The 18,749-nt window shown below is 40.0% G+C and overlaps 1 protein-coding gene across 3 annotated transcripts in view; it reads right to left on the bottom strand.

Annotated features, from left to right (window-relative positions):
- The window catches only part of fgf13a (fibroblast growth factor 13a), a 134,174-nt gene that overhangs the window by 63,343 nt on the left and 52,082 nt on the right, over positions 1-18,749 (bottom strand). For 2 of the 3 annotated variants that reach the window (XM_084718900.1, XM_084718899.1), the window contains exon 3: positions 6,156-6,323. The exons of the other annotated variant lie outside the window; for it this stretch is intronic. In XM_084718900.1, the coding sequence (XP_084575026.1) occupies positions 6,156-6,323 (168 nt within the window). The remainder of the gene's footprint in view (positions 1-6,155; positions 6,324-18,749) is intronic. 3 annotated transcript variants of the gene reach the window in all.

Genomic DNA, 18,749 nt, shown 5'->3' on the forward strand with positions numbered 1-18,749 from the left:
ATTCATAGGGTTCCCTTCTAGACACAACCCTCTCTGCGTCGTTGTCTCTCACAACCTTACGTGAACAACTTCATAGGCATCTGACTGTTGTTTAAAAGCAGACTTAAAATTATGAACTTATCCTTTAAACCTGCACCTGTGTACTGTAAAAGTGTTATGCTCTTTTCAGTCTAAATCACTAATACTGATCTCAGAATTAACATATTTTGGCTCTGAGTTTTAGTCTTGAGCCTGAAAACCGCTGGGTCAAACATAACTCAGATGATCCTGACAACTTGTTGAAACCTTCACCTGGGGTAGCCCCAGTAATTTCAACAAATTTAACATTTTCACCATTGTATCATGACAATATAGTGATGGTAAATATTTTAAAAGCATGAGTAAAAATATGATTTTTTTTAGGCCTAGACTGTGATAAGAGTGTGTGTATGAGAGAGAAAGAACTTGAAAGAGAGATGAGGATACTTGTTAGAGAGGAAAAAAGCTGGAGGAGATGAGTAACTTCTGATAATTTGTAATATGAGCACTTGTGTGATTCAAGAGCAGAAAGTCAGAAATTTGACTGCCTTACGGAAATAAAATGTCACCAAGTCTTTTAGCATTTTAAAACTCCTGTAATCTAAACCCAGTCGACATGAGGGAAATTACTCTTGTGTCAGTCATGGCCAGTGCAGTTAGTGCAAAAGAAGTGGGAATATTTCCAATTAACAGTGAGTATTCCAGTTCATCTTTGGGGCTACAAATGCACAGCAGTCCCTAATTAAAGTAGGGAAAACACTCATTCCTTGTGTTAACCTCACACAAATGAAAACCTACAGATACTCTTCATGACTTATACTTCTGTATTTACATCTCTATATGGATATCCATCTGCCTGTGTGTATTTTGTATAGCCTGAAACACTAAACAAAAAGTCTTGCAGTCGTCTGAATTATGGATGGCATATTTACACAGATTGGTCCCCTCGGGCACCATCTTTTATTTTTGCTGTGGAGAAACGGAACAGAGCCAAGCAGAGAAACAGAAGCAGAGGGCACAGGAGAGAGAAAGAGAGAGGATGATTTGAGACTGAGGAGGAATCGAGAGGTGGTGACACAGATTGAGCCAAAGAGATGGAGAGCAAACTGTCTGATTGACAGCAGGGAGCTCACTCAGGCCTGAGAATGGAGGAAGCGAGTCCAGTGCTCTGTCTCTGTGTTCTTTTACTCCCTGCAGCTCTACAGAGATGAACTCATTACTGCAGGAGGGAGCTTGTGGATGCATTATTCTGTTATGATTCCAATACTGAAAAATATGGTACATTTGTAGGATAAACATGTATGAGTCCCTACCCAAGTATCCTGACACAGCCTCTTGCCTTCCCCTCAGCTAAAAGTTTAGAGGAGCTGCTAAACATAACTGATCATAGAAAATTAATGGAGCAGAAAGTAACATAAAATAGCATATTTCTTCACTTTAAATAGTCCAAAACCAACTAAAAATGGGATCTTTGGAATAAAGGGACACAGCATCCAGTAGTGAGTATTATCCGTACATCCTCAGGCTCATTCAGAATTGAATTCAGTTTTATGCTGCCGAGTGGCTTTTTGCTTGTAAATCCAGTGTTTTTTTATTTTGTTTAAATGGAATCTCTTTAACCTCTTGTATGCACACGGTAGCAACTATTCCTTTATGGACCAGGGCCAGGTGAGACAGCTTATAAATATCATCTTGAGATTTTTAGGCTATTCCACAGTATACAACATATACTCAGTACTACACATTCTCAATATACACATTTTCTCTTTGATGATCTTGTAGAACATGATGCATTGCTGTAGATTAAACTACCCAACAGTATGTAAAGTAGTTAAAATGAGCACAATTTTAAACATCTACAGCAGGATAATGTAACATACACATTAATGCAGCAGCCACAGCCAAACTGCATCTGTCGATTACTGTCCACGCCCTCCCCTTTAAGGAAAGTGGGCTTGTGGGTGTGATGGACGTAGGGGCATTTGTTCATAGATGCATAATATCACCTAGACAGGGAATTCCTGCTCACCGTTGCTGCTGATTTTTCCTGGTGGTTACTCACTATACTGCAGCAAAATAAAATCAACCATCCCAAAAAGTATTTTCCTCCATAAGCCACAATTATGAAAGAGATAGCTGTAAAACTGTTGACAGGATACTTTGAACTGCAAACAAGGTCTGTGTTGACATGATAAATTTTTGATGCATGGAAGTAGCATGGAAGAACTAGCAGTATTTTAGGAAAAGGTTGCTATTTATATGCATGTATTTATTTCTTAAGTATTATTAATGTTAATAATAGGTTGTGTTTTAAATAAAATATTGTCCTCTGAGGGGAAAAATCCACACCTTTTTTCAGCTCAGTCTATAGACTGACCAAACTGTGTGTGATATTCATATTTTTGTATTAACATAGCCTGTATAATTTACATCAGTTTCACTCTGACATGTTACACTACAGCAGACAGCAAACTGAACACGGACGCACACTGAGGAGGTGAAGAGAGAGGGACAGCGCCTGGACAGTTCAGTTCATCATGACTTACAATAATGCAGCAAAGTGACAAATGTTTCTTGGAGGAGACGAGCGTCTGTTTGTTACTAAGACAGATATTTTAGTCTGCAGTGTATAGACCCACAGATATATACAGTAACATTGAGATTCATGATCAAAAGCTGAAGCTTAACCCTGGGCTCACAATGTGTGTGAAGTTATTTCAGGTTTAACTCTCAGGACTAAGGATACCTCTGGGCTAAGAATATGCAGTTTAAAAAGGCCTTTACGATTGTGTTAGTGTGAAATCTTTTGTAACAGCCTGGGGCTAATAGCTCCCTTAGTCTGGGCCTAAATGTATTGTGAAGAAGCTCTAAAGTACATTGCAACTTAAGAACCCCTCAGTGCCCCCTCAGAATATTTGAATATGATGATATTGTCAACTGCTATATTGCACATTAATTCACTCAAACGTATTGAATATATTCAATATGTTGCACAGCCCTACTGTGGACTGGAGGTAAGGGCAAAATAGATAATGCTTAGAACGTGCTGAGGACAGACAGAACAGACATCTACAGTATCTGAAACATGACGCCTCTTTAATAACATGTTTAATAAAACACCAAAGTGGCTCATGTGCTAATCCCATATAAGCTTTTTCTTCACGCCACAACAGCTGACAGTTGAACTTGTTTCTGTGTTTAAATATAGAAAATGCTACATCGTTCAGTTGTTCATTCTCTCTTAATATATATGTGCACATAGCCAGGGCAAACCCACGTACTGTAGATACATTCCTGTGCACATGGATGAACTGATATGATTTGAACTCATCCTCTGGGCTGCTACAGTCCAAGCCCACATGCTCCTGGATGTTTTGTTCTGTCAAGCATGTCTCCTGTGACTTGTGAGACCAATATCTTGGTCTCTGTAGCAGCCCCCTCAATGTAGTGCTGGGGTATGTGCATCAGAAGAATTAGACTCAGAGGAAGTGACACTGCAGATAACTGACTCTGTCAAAGCCTTGTTAGATCTTACCTTAATGTTTGTATCAAGAGCACTTGTCATTGTCAGCTACTCACCCACAGCAGACACACAGACACAGACAAACATCAATAAAAGCTCAGAAACACTGCCTTCTAGAGTTGCTTTTGCTGCATACAAATAATAGCTGTCTTTAACAGTCATTAAAATCATCTAACCATGTCGGGGAAGCAGACATTCAACCAGAGGTCCTGACTGAATGTCTGTCTGTGCTGCAATCCGCCCAGACTAACAAACTCTATTCAACATGTAATGTTCAATGATCTAGAATCCATGAAAATCATTAATAAGTGCAACACAAAGCAGTTGGAAGGTTGTTGCTATGGTAACAATGTGACAAGGCTGACTTTCCTGCTCAGATCTTGCAAATATATACAGCTGTCTTGTTTTTTCCTTCAAATCAAATACCATTTTTTCTAACAAAGGTAAAGAAAATGCATCAAAATCTAGCATCCATCAAAGTAATTTGGGTGTTACTGTGATATTCATACATTTAGGCCAGAATATTAGGAATTGTGTGTCAATTGTGTGCTTTACAAATGCTTTAACACAGTTTCCATCCGCATCATGTATCAACATTAATGACGTCCTCATGAACAGCTTACGTAACAGCTGTAGTCTCCCCTCCTTCCTTTGTAAATTCAGTCACGTCCAACTGGAGCTGCAGCCAAACTGAATAATACATCTGTACTTTTCTAGCCAGACCTCCACTAGTATTCCACCTCTTTATCTCTCCCCCTCACTCCTGTTCTCTCAAGGATAAGTGAATGTGCTTGAGTCTTTCAGCGGTTACACAGACACCCATCAACAGGTTAACTGATATCTAAGTGTGGAAATACTACACCAAACATGACCCTCTTATAGATACGACAGCAGGCAGAGCAACACATTGCAGAAAACAGTAGTGATATCATTCATGTCTTACCTATCAGGAAGTCTGAAAAGGAAAGCAATTTCTACAATCTTAGCACTCTATTTAGGGGTAGATGATAAATGAGGCAGGCAAAGAGCCCGAGTGCCGGACAGTGCAGGGTATGCGAACATGCTCTAAGCACAAAGAGATTGTTTTAATTTTGACTTTGCTGCATGTCCTAACATCCTGTTCTTATTCCCAACTTGTCAAATACTGACGTTTCGTCACCGCCCCTCAGCAAGTCATACAGACGTGCACAGTACATGTTAGTGGCTGAAAGAGACGCACTTGGGCTTTCAGGCGGCTTCAATATAAACCCATTTGCAGCTGTATGAGATGCATCTGGCTTTTGACATAGTATATAGCGCAAGAAAGTCCACATCTGGAGGAGGTGGATGGATGGGTCAAACAAAGGCTTTCACCAGGAGAAGAGGTTCGTGTCTCATGTGAAAAAAAGTTTTTAAAGTTTAGGTACATAAGTAGTTCAGTCGCCTAAACCTACCCAAATCATTTTTGTGTCTAAACCTACCCAAGTAGTTCAGTTTCCTAAACCTGCCCAAGTATTTAATTGTGTATGCCTACCCGAAAAACGACTGTTTCATGTTATTTATCTTGTGCATCAATGTGAGACACGGAGGAGCAATGACAAAACGTCAGTATTTGATGAACTGGAATAAGAACGGGTTGGTCCTAACCGTACAAAGCCTAATAACATATACAGTATGCAGACATGCCGCTACAAGCACTGAAGAAGGAAATGGAAATAGAGGAAGAGAAAAAGGTGAACAAGGTTGCAGAAGGGGAAGGGGAGAGGGAAGGAAGGACTGAGGCATTGAGAGGGTAGGTTGCAGCCACCACAGGCAGAAGCATAGGAAGCACAGGGAACAAGAAGGAGGGGGAGGGTTTGCTGACTTGCAGTCTGTAGCTGAGTAGATCACTATTTAGTCATGAATATGAAACATTTCAATCTCACATCGTCTTCGGGACAGAAAGATAAAAGAGTTTCACCTCATTTGCCCTGTGAGGCCAGTTGAAGTTGAAGCGCATTCTGAAATTGCCTAGTCATTGAACTCATTAGGGCAGCAGCTGCCTCCATCTATAACCCCTTTTTCTTTTTGCACTTTGTTTTGGTCTGTGCATGAGCCTCAGGGTGGCAATGACCGAGTTAATGGTTTGGGGAAGGGAGGGGCGGGCAGGAGCTACAGATGCTATGCTCCTCAGTCCAACATAAGGGGTGTGCAGGCAGACACACACACACACACACACACACACACACATACACACACACACACACACACACACACACACACACACACACACACACACTCGCACAAGTACACCACACTGGACGGGAGCAGAGGGGCCCAGGGAGAGATGCCCTCCTACAGGTTCTCTGCAAGCAAACATGCCCTAAGCTTTCAGTCTTATACTATGCTCACACACGCACACTTGCGCTCACACACACACTTTCATGCACAGGCACACACATGCTAGAGAGGGGCAGAAACACACCAGATGCTCTCTAAAAAATGGGACAGGAATGAAAGAGAACTTAGTTTGGAGGGGCGGAGAACTATCAGTTCACACAGAATATGAGAGAGAGGGGAAAACAAGACGGGAGTGGGCAAGGGGATACGAGGAGCATCAGCAAATCAAAACAAGGAGGAGGGGGTGAGAACAAACCTTCGGGCTCTGCGCTCTCTTTGTGGACGGCTTGCTTCAGGGGGCAGCAGAAGATTTCGTGACACTTAGCACGAAAGGGGGACCCTTTACTCCTTATATCCGCAGAGTGGATGGAGTCCTGCCGTAACATAATGTACTCCTGGGTACCTGGGGCAGCGTCATCCTGGACTGCGGTGGTGCCATAACAGAATGAACTTGGGGTTAGAAAGCTCACCACACAACATAAAACAAAAGAAAACCATAACAACAGCAAAAACACTAGGCAGAAACACAAGCAAATGAAAAGACATCACAACATTAGCAACATCAATAGCTTTAATTAACTATACTATAGTGACAGAGAGGAGAGAGGGACAGAGGAGATCAAGAACATCAAGCTCACACAATAACTCAAATTAAACACAACCAACAACAGTGGGGGCTCTATGAAACATATCCTTGGTTGCTGAAAAGGAAAAGTGATAAAATAACACAAAGAAAAAAGGTAAAAGGAAACAAGAACAGTTCAGTGTTCAGAATCAGTGTTATGGCAGGCTTTTAGCAGGCACAGAACCATGAGCTGCGGCACTTGAATGAGGTGATTGTAGGGGCTGTTAGAGGAGTAAGAGGTTGTGGGATTGCAAGCCAAGCGTGCAGTCTGCTACCATATCTACCAAGTGAGCATCACTGAAACTGAGGTCAGGTGGTGTGTGATAATGGCCCCCCCAGTCACCGCATATCCACCCCATTTTATACTGTATGAGTAGGCAAGCAAATGCAAAGGCATGCACGGGCCCCCAGATCACACTGGAGTGGCAAGATTTGCTTTAATGAAGACATGCTTTGCTGTACGAGCTTCTGTAGACCCTTTTTCACACTCCTCCACAAGAACCAGTGTGACCAGATTGGCTAACCCATACATGCTTACTCAGTGGATGGACAGTCTTTCAACAGTTGCCATGGGGTTAGGCAGTTGGACAAATATACTGGCCATTGGCTGAATCTATCGCGGGTTGGTTGGTTGGAGAATTTTTTGTCATTTTAATTAGCTATTGAGTCCCACCAGGATTTTGCAGGCCGATTATGGGATTGTTGTGGCCTAAAATGCCTGGGAGAATAAAACCACACTCTGCTGTGAGTGTTCTTCAGTATCACAACATGCTTTAATTGTAAATGAAGAATTGCAGCTGGGCAATATTTGACATTTTGATATTCGAGCTCAAACTCACTCAAAACAGCAAGCACAAAATGATAAAATATAAAAGTGCACAGGGCATTGATAAATATCAATAATAATGATAATGTTCTTTTCGATACCTGTGCCAAAATTTTAACAGGAAGGGTCACGATTCATTGAGACATACATGTATGATGTTTGTGTGGGCGACTCCTGCGATTGGTGTAACTCGCAGGACGCTATAATGATTGATCACATTTTCTGAAAAGTTGCTGTGATTGGACAAAATTGCAAGGTTGTATAGAATTCAAAGGGACTGGTTGAATTTGTGTTAATTGTTGCAACATTGCAGCTGGCTAACTCTGCACGAGTGACAGGCGCTGCTCTGTGATACACTCAGTGACACAGTGAGCACCCACTCAGTTAGATGAGTGAGAGAAAAACTGCTCGTAGATCTAAACTATTTTCACATCTAAAACGGTGAATTAAGGATTTATTTTGACCAAACCAGATTTGGCGCTGATTATAACAGTGGAAAGACCAACAGAGACATTTTTGGTGAGCTTTATTTAGTTTCTGTCTGTCGAGTTTAAATTAAGTGTGTTTTACAGAGATAACAAGGCCATTAAACCTCGTCTTAAGTTGGTAAAAGAGAAAAACTTGAATTCAGAAAGTGATCAGTGTATTTCTCTGTTTCATAAGTAAAATAGGTGTGAGAGTATTTCCTTTCCTCACATTTTGTGAATTCATTTTGACTCAGTGACAGCCTGTACTAACACAGCAAGATGACATTTTTGCTTGGTTATGTGGCCTGCTACTCTGACGTTATTCATTTTTGCCTCCGGCTAACATTAACACTGTGACGTAATCATGGCGTTGGCACTAAAAAGGTCTGTAACATCACTCTGCATGTCTATAGGAATTCTGCTCTGGGATCCTGTGAAAAGCCCAGTGTTTGTCTGCAAGCATTGGATCTATTGCATCTGTCCTCTTCTGGGCACAGTCCCTGCTTGGCTTCGATCATTGACCTATTTTCTCTGTGTTGATGGATTAGCTACAAGCAAATCAGCCCAAATAAATTGTATCTTCTTTTCCTAATGGATTTGAGTGCCATGCCTCTCTCTGACACATTTACTACTTAATGAAAATGACTGTAGAGAAGGCTATTAATCATTTACCACTATAGAACCACCATAATGCTTAATCCTCCCTCCATTTATGACATGTGTGACCAACGTAATTACTTTCCAGTTTAACTAAACTCACCAGAAAAATTACATCATGAATAGTGTTAAAAATTTACACGTTAACTCATGACCCATTTTCACACTGAGAGTTGCTCTTGATGACCTGATATCCACACTTCTCTCATGCTGTGATAATATCACAATATTGTACCACATCTAAACCTCAGATTTACTCAGAAAACTGAATGGATGACAGCACCGCCTCACTTTATACACCCAGTAAGAATACACTAAACTACTAAATATAAGCTAAAAACATTATGTAGACAGACTCCCACACACACTGACTTCCATGTGTTGTATTTTTACAGAGTGCACAGTCTTATTCACAAAAATAAGACCAAGAAGCACACATGCACATTTCTCACCCTTTGTGTCTGAAACATAAACACACATAAGAACAAAACAAGAACTAAAAGATAAATAGTCCTCAAAAGGACAGACAGAATTAGAAGATACTGAACAAGCTATGAATGTACAGAAAAGGCTGTGTGATGAAAAGTACTAATCAGAATTTAATGGCATAGTGATTGAAGACAACATTAAATGAGAGAGTGCAAAGTGAAGGTTTATGTTCTGTATGTTATCATAGTTTTGTCAATGAATCCCGAAACTCTTTCACTGTGCAGCTCTATTGACTATTGAGTAAAAATCAGACCTGAGTGGGTGCAATGTTACCAGCAGCAAACTACAGCACATTTCTGCTCTGTATTCATAAACCCGACACACTCACCCTTACTGGAGCCAACTAGGAAAAAGAGCCAAAACCATTTACTGCTGATAATTGGCTGTAGGTTTACTTCCATTCATAAAAGCCTTTTACACACATAAATAAATGTATTTCATTTCAGCGAACCGCTCTCCATTTGAGTACACTATGCCAAATTGGTTTTAATGGGAGTAAAGCGGCGCAATCAACAAGCAAGTGCAGCACGCCAAAAATATTATATCTGAAATAAATTGGCTAAGGAGGAGGAATGACCTCCAATTATATAACCCAAGACTGGGATGGCCAAACTATGGCCTGTGGGACAACTGTGGTCTGTTGCCCTTTTTTTAATGGCCTGTGGTGTATTTTTTAAAATAGTGTGACTTGAGCATATTTCTAATAACTTGCACTGTAGATAGCCTAAATCAATGCTTAATAACTAATGGTATCATGCAAATGAATAGACTGATTGGGCTTATCAAGCTTGACAGAAGGGCAGAGAGAGGAGAGGAGGGTGAGAGGAGGGGGTGTATGCAAGGGACCAAGGTGAGGTTTTGTTCTGAACTGACATAAATGCCTTGCTTTGAAATACAAATAAAGATTTGGAGACTTGAACTTGCAATAGTAACAGCATCTAAAAGCAGCCCAAGTGTAATTTAATTTTGGTTTTGCAGAGTCGTGGATAAATCAACTTGAGACAGATGGTCATGGATAAAGAGTCACACAGGCCATATAAAAGACGATTGACAGATCACTTTTATGCAGAAACAATGTGAAGGCTGAGTGGTACATACCAAAAACTCCCCAAACAGACGAGACATGCAGAGGCATACTGACAAGGTTGGCTTCGGTCAGATAGCACAGCAGGCGGTCTGTGTTTAAATTTTGGTTTGCTTGGCATATTCAAAATTTCAAACAAAGTGATCTCAAGGAGAACATGACTTAATAAGGTGCATAAAATAAGCCCTGTAACCTATGACCTTTAAGTGTGTAGTGTGTATGATTTATTGCTGCACTTAATCTTCCTTGGCTTGGAGAAAAAAAATCACCCTGACATCATGAAATGGAAATTTTGACACACATAAAGTAACTTCATTCTAAAAAGAAAAAAGCCAAATGCCAAATGACCATTATGTGAATTATTATAAAATATGAGTTAAAATAATAAATAGCATATTGTAATCTTATTTGCCCTGCCCATTTTTGTAATTGCCTGCCAGTCACAACAACACTCATAATGTGCTGCCTGTCATGAAGCTGCTCTGTGGCTGAAATTTAGTGCTAACCCACAAGAAACGACGTGTTTTTGAAAAGGAAAAGACCTGATGAGCAGACCAGCAGCCCAGCTGACTAAAGCTCAGCTGCATAATCTGATATTACAATATACAATATATACAATATCTGAAGAACTCCTGGCCAATTAAAACTGGTAATCTATGATGCAGCATACACAAAGTATAGATTTACTGCTGCATGTAAGAATGGCTATGAGCGCTCCAAATGCGTTCTCTGCTTTGAGACCCTCTCAAATGAGTGTTTAAAATTATCTTTGAACAAAAGATTCTTACAGAGGCCAGAGGACTTTAGGTTTTTTAATGATATCTTGCATAACCTTCCAATAAGCTTATGCTATTTGGCATGGAAAAGGAACCCCTGAGCTAAACACTTTCCCATTTGTTTTAAAATAATGCAAGATAAATTGAAATGTACCGTGGTCCGGTATTCTTTTTTGGCCTGGTGGGGGCTCTCATTGGCCTTGTGGCTCACAAGACTTGCACAATTAAAGGGGAAACACTGATGCCATGTTCAGCTGATAATCCAGATGTGGTCTTGAAAGGGAGACCCAATTTTCTGAGCTCAATATGTCTTTCAAAAACACCCCTTTAGCAGGGCCAATAAACTGGGCCACATGTCCTGAAGACAGACCCAAAAATGAAAGCAGGTCTACTATCCACTAGGCCAGCCATTCCCTGACACAAGCTTCCCATTGTGTGTTTACCCTGTAAAACACACACACACACGCTCACACACACACACACAGGCAGCAGATAATCAGGGTTCCACACGCAGTGCAATTAATCACCACATGCCTTTTCTCCTGCGGGACTTATCAGTATCTCACTGCCTCCTTCAGGCTCCTGGATAACCTGCTACACACCCGTGCCAGCAGAAGGTCCTGCAGACCCCACTGATACTCTCCAGTACTGCAGCCTCTTGCCAAGAAAACCACAGCACTGCTAAAACTTTAATGGTGCTTTGGAATGACAGAGAGAGGGTCTAAGTTTCCTTCCAGGAATATGACCCCATTCTCCGCTCCTGAGGCGCAGAGGTGTTGCTACTGTACTCAATCCAGTAGAAACTGAAGTAAGCTAAGATAATATGCCTTCTTATCATACCTACATAACTGCACAGAGCGAGAAAGAAAAAAAACATGGATGAGTAGCAAAAAGTTAATACACAAAGGCTGGGTTAACATGAATTCATTTTAAACCTGATTAAATCATGGTTTAGCACTAAACTTTTAAACTTGTTTAAAATTAAGAAATATTACATTAAACTTCTCCTTTATTATTCATTAAATTTAATTCTGTTGTGCCAAAATTTAAACTGTGTTCCAGTAGTAACTTAAAACTTAGACTAAGAAGTAGGTAACTTTTAAAATGTTCCTTGAAGTAGGTTAAGGGATATACTCAACCCAGTGGAGTTTTATGATGACTCTCTTCTTTCTTTCAGTCCAGTTGATTTATTACAACAGTTGGACAGTTGCTGCCAGAAAGTCTCTTTCTTTCTCACCATGCCGATGTCCATTTTTTAATCTTCTGTTATTTGACCATACTGCTCCATTAACTCAACCAACTAGTTTTTCTCAAAAGAGGAGAAATTGGAGCTCCTCTGCCGAGTCATCATAAGTAGGCTAACTAGCTTTTATCTATCTAGTAACCAATGTAATGTTTTGTTAACATTTTAGCTAGTTAGCAAATAATGTAACCTTTTGTTGACATTTTATGTAGCAAGCCATTTTATACTTAGTAGGTCCCAACAGTACTGAAAATTATTTTTGTTTATTTATTCTATATTGGGTAAGCACGTATCTCCATTCTGATTTAACTCTGTTTGATTTTGGTTTGTACACTCAGATTTACTAAACTGAGATTAGTTTTTAATTGTGCAATAGAGCTTGGCTTTATTTGAAATCATTTTAAACCTATTTTTAAACTATATGACTATATAACTAATTTCAGATTAAATCCATCTTTTCTGGTGCAACTCTGTCTAAATGTCCCTTTAAACCAGTATTATCATTATTAATTCCCTGTTGCCCACTCAGTTTCTTGTCTCCCCAAACAAACTAAACAAAGAAGGAAGGGTTTGTTTCATCTGCAGCAGACAGGTGTTAAGGTGCACTGAGATACTTCCACAGGTTAGTTGGCAAAGGGTCAAACTTCAAACTGCTTACTGGCACAAACATTAAAGCATTCTGCAGTTGTTTTCTCTCTGTCGTCCTCCTGTCTGCTCATGTTTAAGTATTCCTGACTGCACTCAAAGCTGAGGTAGAAAAAGTGTGTGAAAGACGGAGAGAATAGACTCTCGAGAACTTCGGCAAATGTCTAATTCCAGCCGGCGTTTATTAATGAGCCAGCTAACTGCCGGCTCATCCGAGGCAATAAAACTGAGTGACGGTGGGGCTAAGAGGACGAACGGAGGAGGGGGTGGGCACCATCTTTTACAGCCTGTCTCCTTCATCCTTGCCCGAGCCTTGATGAAGAGCGTATATTGGGATTGAAGGATGCATGACAAATGACGCAGCAGGGCCTGGGACCTCGCTCTCTATCAGACCAGCCACTCAGAGTGAGCTGTCACCCAGGTTCATGATAGTCAGTGATCTACAGGCACCAGTGTGGCAACACTGGACCTTCAGCAAGCTGCAATGGATGTCCTTGCCCCTTTGACAGGAATAAATCTTATAGTAAGGAGGAGGAATGGGTGCAAATAGGAGGAGGGGGTGAGATGTATCTTGCTTCGGTTAGTTGCTCATCTATTTAAGGCCTCTTATGAATGACAGGGCATGTTTGAGTTTTATGGCAACAGTATGGTAGATGTGAGGGCAGTATTTACCGTATGCATTATATAGCAAGTGTTAAGCAATGAGCGTGCTGTGCTTACGTCAAGCCTCGATGCATCTATTGGAGAGGAGCAGGCTTAATGTGACAAAGCATCATCAGGCTCACAAATGCTGCCTGCCTCATGTTCAGATGGGGTTCAAGGACGTGTGTAATCAACTGAAGCACCGTCAGGTCCAGGGAAATGAACTACACTTCCATATATGAGGTGCAATCTGCACAATTTACTCAAGACATGGCTCACATCCATCAGGAAGGTGGAGCACATTCATCATGACTTGACGAATAGCACACTCACTAAATTAGAATCAGAATTAAGCACAGAAACAGGTCTGTAGCCCGAGGTTTGTGTTTCGAAAATAGCCTGGCCTCAATGCGGTTTTTACAAGGAGCAGAATCTAGCACATTGTCTTCTGGGATGCCTTCGGTTCAGCGTGGCTCCATCTCAAGAAAGAATCGTTTTATTTTGGTTGTAAGTCACCTTGCAGGCAGTGGGGGAAAGTGAGTCGAGTTGAACTTGAGGTTTTTCTTTGATACGCAGAATGAGCTTGCGTTTTTATTCATGCTCTTTCATCCCTCTGAGCTCATTGTTTGTCCTCCTATCTTGTTCTCTCTGTCTCTTTCTCCCTCTTGTTCTTTGTTCTTTTGCCTTTTTGTTATAAACAGAGGCACTATATTGTGACACGATAGCTTGAGACAAATACTGTATCTTTTGTAATCAACACATTAATCACTAACTAGAGTGATGACAATTAAAATGACTGCAAAGAGGAAATCAGCAGCCTCAGTTCTAGGTCTAAAGGCTTTAGTATACCTACAATGTGAACTTTGATAATGGCTGTTAACACAGTATACCTTAGTACTTACTTTCTAAGGTTACAGTTCAGATTATTTAAAGTGTGGTTGTATGAGGTACTTATCGATACTCAGTGCTTTACCTACAGTAGATGGCAGTCAGCCAGATAGGTGCTTGCCATCAGACAGCTTTTCCGACGGGAAACCACCATTATATAAACCAAATATTGCTCTTTCCAAACTAATGAGACTCAATGGGTGAAATCACTAACTTAGTTAGTTTTTTTATGTTACTGTGCAAATTTGGTGGATTTGAACTATCCTTTTAAAACACTGAAGTCATACATGCAAGGTAAAGTTGGTGATTTTTTCCCCCATGGAAAGAATAATATTTGGCTTATATAACAGTGTTATATAAGTGTCTGATGGCAATGTAAAGGTGTGAAGGTATTCTAAATTTAGCATACACTTACACTGATATTGATTTTTTTTTAGATGGACCTTTTTTTAATTGACAGAAATATGTTTTGTTGTTGACCCCGTCCTGGTACTCTTAACTGGGGGCGAGCCGACCGGAATCTACTGTAGGTAATACACCAACTATCGTTAAGTACCTCATACAACCCCACTTCAAATAAGCGGAACTATCCCTTTAAAAATGTAGCAAAATGTAAAATAACATGTATGTTAATGCAACTAAATGTATGCATGCTCCTTTGGTGATACATTAAAACTTGTGTCTAATTCCATTAAGTATAAAGAAGGCCTGATGCATAAAAGAGCACAGGGAAACAATTTTCTCTGATGTTGGTAATTACTCAAATGTACCACAATATGGTCATGGCTCTAGCCATGCTCTTTATGCAAAATCAAGCCATTTACACCAGTATGTAGTGTGTAAAAAGCTATGACTCTGCCTCAGAGGACAGTCTGACATTTTACTCTATTTATTCATGTAGAAAAAAGCTGTGTGGAGTAGATTCATCTTCATCTCATCTCCCACCCAATGGCATCATGACACTGTGAACCAAACACACACGAGGAGAGCCACTAAAACCAATATATGATTGCAGAAGAACTGTAACTAAAATCATGACTAAACCAAAGCATGTGGTCATATTTATAAATATAATTAGACATATAGACCTTTGAGGCTCCTGCAGGCTGTATGATGAGAGGAAACTGTGAGCACAAAGCAGCACAGAGCCAAATTGAGTAGAGCTACCACTACTCTGACAGACTGTCACATACAATACAGTATATACCCCATCATCAGAGGTTAGGTTGGCTGATTTGGTGTTTGTGAGTGAGAGTGTCTACGTGGTGTGTTCGCAGAAGAGGGGGATGAGCAGGTGGAAGAGAGCAAGTGTAATACTACTACTGCCTGCCGATACAGCTTGTCCGCAGAGATGAATGTGATGAAACTGTTGGTGAGGGCCCGATGATAGACACATAGAGTGCTCATATGAAAAAGTATTGATCCAGCATCAAAGAGTGGCCTTGAAAAGAGAGCCCAGTTTACCTCATTCTGACAGCTTCCTTAGCCTCAGGGTTAGCAGTCCGTGCACACACTCATGCGACTCCCACATTATGAGTCAGAGATATATGTCGTATGCCATCTGTTTATGAGCATGTTTGTGGGTGGGGTAGAAATGTGGTATGTCACACTGATTAGAAAAAGGGTTCACTCTGATAGGAAAACATCTCTCCCTAACATTTGCAGGTTTCAAATGTTTTACCTTCTGAACTTGTTCTGCTTGTAGCAGAATTCTTATTCTGCTTTGCGTTCTCATCAGTAAACCTTACAACACGTCATATTTATCTCGTGGCCTCACTGAGGGATCCTAACAGGTTGGGACTCACTGCAGTACAAAACCATATCAACATCTGCCATTTCAGAAACATTAAAGTCGGCACCATTCAGAAAGTAACATTGTACAGAGTATAGTGTCAACTACCCTGTTAATACTCTAGAGACGTATCCCTCTCATCCTAAAAACCATACATCTCCCTGTTGTGACTCATAATCAAATATAAGACACACTGCACAAACTGAACTTTTGACCCAGGTTTCTTCTTTCTGACTACATAAAAAGAGTTTGTGGATCTAACATTTAGAACATCTCACTTGGAATTCCAATTTAATCTCCACCTCGATACTTTGCTTTTGTGCTTTTTCTCGATTGTTCTGTTTCACTCAAATGATGCAACTACATTAGAAAAAAGACGCCTCCTTTGCTCTGTAAGAGACTGACTGAACACAAATTTATCCTTGTTTCACCTTTTAACCCTGAGAACTATTTTTCGCACCAGATAGTTTTATAATGGAAGTTTAAATCCCTGGAATGCATCAGTTGGCTTGAAAATATGCCAAGTAGAGAAAGATCAATATGAAGAGACTATCTGGGTCCAGACTCACTCGCTCTGTCTGTCTACAGACACACACACACACACACACACACACACACACATTTCCTGTTTTTTCTAACTTTTTTTAGCATTATTTCAATATGCTGCTTTAGATGGCAGAGTGACAGCAGACACAAATATGCAGACACAAATAAACTCATGAATATAAAAACGGCAAAAAGCACAACTAATTTCTGGGATTTTAAAGATAGCCACTGCAGGAGAATTAAATGTTGTCTCACTCCTCTTTAAGAAGTGTACAGAAATGATGTAAGACTACATGCAGTGCTGTACGTCCTGCTGATAAAGGACAACACCTTTGCAAACGAGCATGTGCACACAAAGAGATCATATGAACTAAGAAAATACTGTCACGCACACAACCTCCATCCCTATCATGAATTCAAACATTTCATGGTTATCGTGTCAACAGACAGGGATCAAACACACACTCCTTCTAAGGCGGATTAATGCTAAGGATCCCTTTCACGGCAATTAACAACTGACGAGAGCAAATGGGATTGTAAAACATATACTACTGCCTGACGATTATTAGGCCTTTGAGATCAGGAAGACTGAAACATTGTGGGAGGGGGTTCAAGTGTAATAGGATCAACAGAGCCTGAGCAGTAAGTGACACCAAGTAGCTTATGATATATCGTATGTCAAATCCGCCCCAAAGTCACATATGATTCATATGTGTTCTATTCACGTCAACGCTGTGCATGCTGTCAAATGTCGCACAAAAAGGTTACGGGGTGGAAGGACGTGTTGCCTGTCCGTCTCGCTGTGGGTTGCCGGCAGCTGACAGTGTGTTTCACGAGGTGTGGTTCCTCTCCAGTCGAGGATTTTAATAGAAAAACATTTGTCTTCTTTAATGCATAAGACGATTAGCACAGTGTCGACTACCTCCTCCACAAAATGATCATGAACTGGGGAGCTAAATGCACCCGTGCTAACTTCACTGGTGTCTTTCACTGTGTGTTCAGTTAAAAGTGTTAAATAAGTTTTTTTGTATTGACTGATCTGTTACTATTTTTTTTTACTATTTTTACTACTATTTTTGTAACAGCTGTATACTACTAAGCCTGTACTGGCGTGTTGCTATTGCTGTAATCTGTGTATGGCTTGAACGACTTGAATAAATACAGAAAGAGAATAAAAGTCATAGAACATTCTGGGAGAAAAAATGGCATAAAAGACAATACTGAGAAGTAGTAGGGTCCTGTTTCTGGGTTAATAAAAGTCTTGCCAATACCAATGTTTTTCTGATATCAGTATCAGTATTGGAACAAACACAAAAAAAAAGTTAAATGACACACACACATATAATCTGTACACAAATACATATACATACATACATACATATATTACTTAAAATACTACATGCAACACTATGATTTTATTATGGCAACTTGTATCAAATGATTGCTTCCTTGATTGATTGCTGCCAAAGATTTGCCAAAACACTGACACAATGGATATAAAATACCTATATTTTATCTATTTATCTATATTAGTAAAAGCAAATAAGTGTCTTTTCAAGAAATGTTATATTAATCTAATTTTTAGACTATTAAAACTGAAATTTGGTAATTAGCAGCCTGTGAACAGTTAATTTGAGGGTGTTTATAGTGCTTATAATTTTATGCATCATGTCACCTATTATATTTAAATTATATTTAAAACCCCTCAAAGAATCAAATCAAAGAATCTGGACTTGAGCTTTTCGTTTCTCCCTTCCAAAAAAGAAGAATAAACTAAAAAGGAAGCCAAACATTTGCTTTAAAATGAAGTGACCTGTTTTATTAAAGGTGAAATTACTGTTGGTATCAGCTGATTCACTGTGTACTTGGCTGCAAGCAACACAAAAAAGCATATGTCATATACACAGCTATATTCTCAGCCAAGATATAAAGAGCGAAACACACACTATGAATCACTTTGAGATAGACTAGGGACATGTTGATCTATGTATTGAATCAAATTGGCTTTATGAAAGCACTCTTGACCACAGAGATAAATGGACTCACAGTGTATGACCTTAGTCAACAAATAGAGAGCGAAGGAATTTACCTTTACAGTCTCCATAAAAACTGCACTGCAGTAATATATAAACCACTTTAAAGTTTGCAAAAGTCTTAAATGTGTCCTTCA

Source organism: Lutjanus erythropterus, chromosome 5 (assembly GCF_056507025.1).
Source record: "Lutjanus erythropterus isolate fLutEry1 chromosome 5, fLutEry1.hap2, whole genome shotgun sequence".
NCBI lineage: Eukaryota > Metazoa > Chordata > Actinopteri > Lutjaniformes > Lutjanidae > Lutjanus > Lutjanus erythropterus.